This window comes from Ammodytes marinus (assembly GCF_949987685.1).
Source record: "Ammodytes marinus genome assembly, chromosome: 4".
Classification (NCBI taxonomy): Eukaryota; Metazoa; Chordata; class Actinopteri; order Uranoscopiformes; family Ammodytidae; genus Ammodytes; species Ammodytes marinus.
The window spans coordinates 6,594,169-6,601,672 of record NC_137233.1 but is presented as its reverse complement, the minus strand read 5'-3'; the positions used below and the strand labels follow the sequence as shown (position 1 = coordinate 6,601,672).

The 7,504-nt window shown below is 42.0% G+C and overlaps 1 protein-coding gene across 1 annotated transcript in view; it reads left to right on the top strand.

Moving 5' to 3' along the window:
- Positions 1–7,138, top strand: part of LOC307249495 (protein phosphatase 1 regulatory subunit 1A-like) — a gene marked incomplete at its 3' end in the record, with an annotated part of 25,733 nt that extends 18,595 nt beyond the window's left edge. Inside the window, exons 5-7 of the mRNA XM_080026228.1 lie at positions 1,073–1,255; positions 6,096–6,227; positions 7,053–7,138. Of these exons, the coding sequence (XP_079882354.1) occupies positions 1,073–1,255; positions 6,096–6,227; positions 7,053–7,138 (401 nt within the window). The remainder of the gene's footprint in view (positions 1–1,072; positions 1,256–6,095; positions 6,228–7,052) is intronic.
- Positions 7,139–7,504: the final 366 nt, after the last annotated feature.

Genomic DNA, 7,504 nt, shown 5'->3' with positions numbered 1-7,504 from the left:
CAGACACGCACACACACACACACACACACACACACAAACGCACGCACACACACACACACAAACACAGACAGACAGACACACACACATACACACACACACACACACACTCACGCACGCATATACACACACACTCCTATCACTGCTAGGTGGTAATTAAACATTTGAAATAAAGAAATGTTTTAATACTCTTTTGAAGTGCTAGATTTGTTGTTGCCACCTCTCCACCTTCAGTGTCTCTCCTTCTTTCCATCTCTCTTTCCTGTGTGCTGTTCTCCCATTGGCTCCCGTCCTCTCACACCACTCTCTTCACTTGCTTGTCCTCCTTTAACCCAACCCCCCTTTTCCCAAATGTGTTTTATACTTTCCACTGTTTTTATAGACTGGCTTTTATGTGAGGCTGTCCTTTTATCGTCTTTCTTGTTGTCTTTTTGCCCTTTCAGCTGTTAATTTAATTATATATTCATAGTTTTTCAGCCTATAATGCTGCTCCATGTTTCCCTTTTTACTAGTGTGTGTGTGTGTGTGTGTGTGTGTGTGTGTGTGTGTGTGTGTGTGTGTGTGTGTGTGTGTGTGTATGTGAAAATTAAGACCTTCAAAAATGTCCATTGTGGCCATTTCGGAAGATGAACAAAAATTGTATCTAAACTTCAATTTAGAAGTGAAAACAAAACTTTCGCATCAACTTCAAATGTCCAGACACCATCACTGTATTACACTGTTGTGTTTAAATGGGCGTGAGTATTGATTCAATGTGTATAAACATTATATGTTTCTGATTTGTACAGTATGTGCTTATTAAAAAAATTTTTTAAAGGAGCTATACAAATAATGTTATTACTGTATTATGAATATGTTTTTCTTCCAAACCACTCCTTGTCCCTTCACCTTTTAACAAGCTTTTTCTCTTTCCTTTACCTTCTCTCTCTCTCTCTTTGTCTGTCTCTCTCCCTCCCTCTCTCTCTCTCCCTCTCTCTCTCTCTCTCTCTCTCTCCCTGTCTCTCTTTGTCTCTCTCTCTCTCTCTCTCTCTCTCTCTGTCTCTCTCTCTCTCCGTGTCTCTCTCTCTCCTCCCAGAGCTCCAGTTCATGGTGGAGCACCACCTGTACCGTCAGCAGCAGGGTGGGGGGGATGAGTGTTCCTCAGAGAGCTGTCTGTCTGACCGGCCCAGCCCCGACACCTTTCCCCCCGGGGAGGAGCTACCACACGATGACGACGCCACGGTGGAGGCCTTCGAGAAGCTGCGCTGCCAAATGGAGGGTATGTGTGGAGGAAGTACGGGGAAAAAGGATTTTAAGTTGCATGATTGAAGCGTTGAGATTGCTGCCTATTGAGCCATAAAAAAACTACGATTGATGGGACAAAAAAAGGAGTACTTCTATCACAGACTATTAAAGGTGCACTATGTAACTTTTGGGTGTCAGAGAAGTAAACATTTTCTAAGGTTTATTCTCATAACTTTATAACAAAAACGCCCCTTGCGAAAATTGGATCCCTGAAATACAGTTTGAAAGACACCTGAAAAGTTACTGTTTTACTGTTGTTGTGTACAGCAGCACGGCCCACATTTTGGCTTACAAACATATTCTAGTCTTATGTTTGGTTCCAGGGGCCTCAAACTAATTTTATTTAGATTAATGATGAGAGAATTATAAAATACTAAAAATGACATGTAGAGAAAATATTTTTAGTAAACTAACTGCCCGATCTGCCAATGTAAACAGATGACCCTCCCTTGAAACTGCCTAGTGCACCTTTAAAGGGAAGAAGGTTTTTGCTACTGTGATTCTCCTGTTGACAATCTAAACGTATCAAACCATGAGTGAAGCTTGTTTATGTAGATTTGCAAAATGTCAAGTGACTTTTTAGCAGAGGTGAAATAAGTACTTGGTACTAAAACTGCAATGTAAATACACACTCTATTACAAGTAAAGTCCTGCATTCAAAAGCCCATTTAAATAAAAGTTCAGCGGTTTTGTCAGCGAGGATACTAGACTGAAGGAAGGACACAGATAAGTGTGTGGTACAATTGGGAAGAGAGGGAGAGGATGCTCAAGGATTAATATCAAGGGAGGCGCTATATGACGTCAAATACTGCAGCCAATTGGCCTAGTGTATAGCATAAAGACAGTGGATGTTGTTACCTGTGGACAGGGCCTGGCAATAGCTGTATCCCTCCTGTTCTCCAGTCGTTATGCTAAGCTAAGCTAGCTGGCTCTGACCGATATAGAGAGTGCTATCGAGTTTCTCATCCAGCTCACTGCAACAAAGTGAATTATTGAACTTTCCCTTTAATGAAAACATTTACAAGCTTCAAAGCGAACGGCGGCTTGGCAGATACTTTCTCCTTTGCGTGCCAAACACTTTACGCCTGATGAGAAAGAAAAACAGAGGTCAGCTCTTTCAGCTCTGGCCAGATAATTTACTTTAGTGGCCGGTGTGTAGACGGTCACAAAGTACAGCACTTAGAATAGACACTTTCGGTAATTGACCATCACAATGCATCACAATGACTGTTTCTCTGAAGTGCCCGAATAACATTGTTTTTAAAGGTGCTCCGAGGAACTTTCAGTTTGTGTAAATTCTTGCAACCCCTTTGGACAACAGCAGTATTGTTTCTACTACGCCAGCTGTAGTTCCTGGGTAAGCATATCCAAGACATTTGGAAAAAATAAATAAAAATAGCATTCTTTGAACCGATGGTCTCGTTTGCTGTCAAATGTAATGTATGATCATCAGAGGAACATTTTTACTTTAAAAGTCCTTGTTGCACCTTTAAAGCAAAAAATGTTTCATTACATTTTCGCTTTTTATTCTCATGGATTTGCTGTGAACAAAGTTTTGGGTCCAGATGAAAGGAGCAGATATAAAGCTCAGAGAAACAAATCAATGGCCATTAACGCCATTCTAGTAGACGGTGCGTTCACTTAAATCAACCTATTGAATTCCCTCAGCGTGACTGGAATACATGTGAGTGTAAATGTCAGGTGGCATTGATCTAGGTGACGAGGTGAATTAAGACATAAGAGGAGAAAAATACACAGAGCGTTTTATCCACACTGGCGATAAAGTGTATTTTGTGATGCCTGCGCGCCGGAGGAAAAGCCCAAGGCCCTGAGGGATTATGTTTTCTGTTTTTTCTGTCACAAGCCATTCTTGTGAGCAAAATATCTCACAAACACTTTGAGGGATTTTCTTCAAACTTTGCACAGGTGTCCATTCTAATTCAATGATGAACTGATTAGATTTTGGAGGTCAAAGGTGAAGGTTACATGAACGCAATATCTCAAGAACGCTTTGAGGGATTATTTTTTTTGAATTTGGCACAAACTCACACCTTTGATGAGAGGATGAACTGATCAAATTCCAATGGGTCAAAGGTCAAGGTCACTTTGCTTATTGTAAACCCAGTATTTCACAAACTCTTTGAGGGATTTTCATTCCACGTTTGCGCGCACATGTCGACTCTGACTTCGAAGATGAACTGAATAGATTTGAGAGGTTATTGCGACCTACAGTCAGGTTGAAGTGATCTTGTAGCATATTGTAGCTTCTTATGAGCAATCCCTACCACCACTGTATTTTCACTGTTCTTCTTTTGTATGCCCCACCGTGGTATATAACATATAATATATATGTTGGGAATTCATAAGGGGTAGATTTGGTCAAAGTCAAGAATATTATTAATTTCATGGAAATTATAATATTGAGAAAAATTGTTAATTAATGATCAATTAAATTAGTCCAGCTAATCAAATTACTTATTAATACCTACGGAGCACCACCCTTTGTAAAAGGGAACTTTGTATCAAATCAGAAAACAGTCTCATAATGTTAAGGGGATTTATCTTGAAAATGTCAAAGTTGGTTACAATGTACATTTAAGATAATGAAGGAGTGAATATTCGAGCATAAACCTTATTTACCAGCCATTAGTGAAATACAAGACACAAATATCACAGACACTGCTTCTTAAAATCAAAATGTAAGGGTTTATTTACTTAGGCAAGTTGATTAAAACGATACACATAAGTCAATAACCATGAACTAATCTAATTTAAGAAAGCAGACATAGCACAAGCAATAATAAGAACAGTTTAGATTATAAAGCCATGTATTTCTATCTATGTGCAGGTGAGTGCACATGTGTGTGTGTGTGTGTGTGTGTGTGTGTGTGTGTGTGTGTGTGTGTGTGTGTGTGTGTGTGTGTGTGTGTGTGTGTGTGACAGAGGAACGTCACTTTAGAATTTAGATGGCAGACGCGAGAGTTTGAAGTGGCTTTTAAGCCACGGGTAGATCAATTGCTAATAGCAATGTGGACAACTTCTAAAAGTTGAATATTCTACCTTTAATCAGTAGGGGAAGTAGCATGCAAAGCATGTATGTAACCTACTGCTTCAATCAAACACATAAGAATTATAAAGGATGATGCTGGGAGACTTTGGTTTTGTCTTCACGCAATCTTAACTTTAAAATTACAGAAACTCAACACTCATGTATTCATTAAGAATACTTGAGGGGGGGAATCACGAGTATCAGTGTGTTTGTGTGTGTGTGATGTGCGTAGTTAGAAAATGAGAAGGAGAGAAAACAAAAGACAGTAACCGCAGCTCTAGCGCGTAGTGAACTGTTTCCTCCAATCACACAGTGGCTGCAAATGCGCATTTGCGTATACTGAGTTGAATTGATAAAGAGGAAATAACTCACTGGCTTTAAGAGTGACAGAAACAACACGTCAATACATTCCCGGTTAACGGGAGAAAAACACTGTGAGCGAAAAACACTTATGTAAAACATAAGTTAGTCAGAATTACTTTAAATCAGGAAATAATGAAATAGTGAGCTCGTCAGCTCTTATGTTTACTTCAAGTTAATGAACAACATAAAATAACTATCTTAGCCCAGACAATAGCCTCACGTGAATCGCTTGGTCCAGCGATTATTGGTTGAAGGCAGCTGGAGGAGATAGGAGGAGAAAAAGGCCGCTTGCCGGGCCTTGTGCGCTGATGGAGCGCGTCTTGTGGAAGACAGGGGTGTGGAACCAGCTCAGCTGATAAGGGCAGCGTGCCACACCATGCCAAGGGATGGAAGCAAGGGATCAGCAGCTCTTCTTGGCAATAGCGGGCTGTCTGCGGTCCGATGGGCAGCGGCAAGGAGGAGAGGAGGAAGCGGAGAACTCCCTCGGCGTCGGGCCTTGCTCTCTGCTGGCGCTGCGTCTGGGGCAGCGTAGGAACGGCCCAGATGATAGGGCGGCTTCACTTCTCGGCGGGTCCGCTGGCTGGCTCCGGTCCGTAGAACGGGCAGTGCAGGCGTCTTGATGAAGGGATCCTGCGTCTTTGCTCGCGCCTTGCGCGTGTGGGGGTCCTGTTTTGAGGAGAGGCTGAGGTGGCTGCTTCAGCTCTGCGAAGAGGTTTTCTGTAGGAAAACTCTCTCGAATCCGGGAAAACAGAAGAAGATGTTCCAAGCAGTCCATCAATTCGTCCAGCGAGTATGAAGACTGAGACTTGGAGTTGCTTAACCCTAGGCCTCAGGCTTAAGCATGTTGTACCTTCTATCACGGCTGGAAGCCGGAGGCGAATGGCAAAGATGAGAGGATTGCATCCTGTATTAAAACAGTCCAAATGCATTCTCATCCAATCAGTAGTTAGTTTGTCTAATCAGCAAGCAGTGTTTACATTCAAACCAGCCAATAAGATGCTTTTCCTTCCTTAGGAAAAGACAGCTTTGAAGCTTGTGTCTCACAGTTGAGATAAGGTAGACACAGCAGGGTGCCTGGTTTCAACTTATAGTCACTTCAAACAGAGTTTCATCCTGTCCCAAAGGTCTGGTTGGATTAACCAACCTCCTAGAATGGACTATCCCATCTTAAATGAGTTTATGACCTCCACAGGGGTCTGGGATGGTTGACTCTACAGAGAAACTTATGTAAACATGCGTTAGACTTTAGTCTCTTGGAATGCACTGTGGCATCAGTCTTAACCCATTACAACATTTCAAATGAGACACTCTGTGTAGGCACAACATATATTTCTAGTTTCTTTATTGTATCTGTCACCATTCTTCACCCTCAATGTTCCTCTCTCTCTCTGCCTCCCTGCAGAGTTCTCCAGGGAGAGTCTAATAGAGGCAGCCGGCGGCGGGCTGGAGTGCCCCCTCACCAAGGAGAAAGAGGGCCGCTCCAGTGTTGCCAACGCAGCAGACCCGTCATCGCTACAGAACAACACGCAAGCAGGTAGTCCAGCGCTGATAGGAGGACCACGGGTATCACAGGAATTATTGTTATATGTGTTTACTGTGAAGGGCTCATTTAGATAATGTTAAACAGTTTCAAACAGGCTAGGCTTTGTGTTGTGTAATCACGCCTGGTAAACAAACATCTGTGAAGTGGCTTTGATCCACACTTCACAGGGCGCCGCGGTGGCTGAAATACCCTGGGAGGGAACCGAGGTACCAAGTGTTTGTGTGTATGTGTGTGTGTGGCGGGGGTGGGGGAGGGGGGGGGTGATACTGTGTGAGTTGTGACATTAAAGTTAGATTTCATCTGATTCTTTCTCTATTTCTCTCTTCCCGCTTATACCCCTGATCTGAATATGTGGACATTTTCATTTAATGTTTTTTTTGTGCAAGTAATTACTGCTAGGGCTGTGAATGTTATTTCGCTGGTTGACTTGTCGGAGGCATGAATCAACCAGTTGATTGATGTAGGCCATCTATGCTTTTTTTTGTTGCTGAAAAGAAAGTGCAAACTGATCTTCCCTTTGTCGTCCTAATTGAAATTCTCCAGGGTCTACATACCGTGAGCATAATTTGTCGCTATTTTTCGATAAAATCTTGTCCTTCCACCCGTAATACTTACTAATGCACCATTGTGAACATAAAGTAAACGGCTGTCCCAGGCAAAAAATTTTAAAGCCCATGCACACAACAAAAGTGTTACCACATATTTATTTATTGTTCAGCTGCAAAGAGCCCATCAAAATCCCCAGAGTCAGCCCTCCTCTCTCTGCCTTTTTATTGTCTTCCAGTTTTTTATGTCTTTTATGTTTATATTTTGCAGACACAAAAGCAGCAGCAGCAGCATCCAGTGTGAGTCAGCCAGCAGAGGAGAAGACAAAGACATGCATTCTGCCGAAGGAGAAATAGAGCGGTCACTCAGCCCAACACAATGACAGGAGATTGTGTCTACAGATCATCGTTTTAGCGTTGTCAGGGCATCTATGTTCCTCTACTGTCAGGCCTTATAGTTAACCTCCCTCCCCCCACCCCCAAAAAAAGAGAACAAAGCTTTCTACAATAATTTTGTGTCATAAATCGTATGTAAATTTTCATTATTTATTTGTAAAATATTGTTTTTTTTTCTATTGCTTTCCCTGCACTTAAACTAAAAGTAGCTTACTGTGTATCAATAAGACATTAACAGTAAAGAGAGACTCAGTCACGCAATCATTATCCTGAACTACCACAGCTCACATGCATAACATCCCCTTGTTTGTTCCAAGGCAACAATCC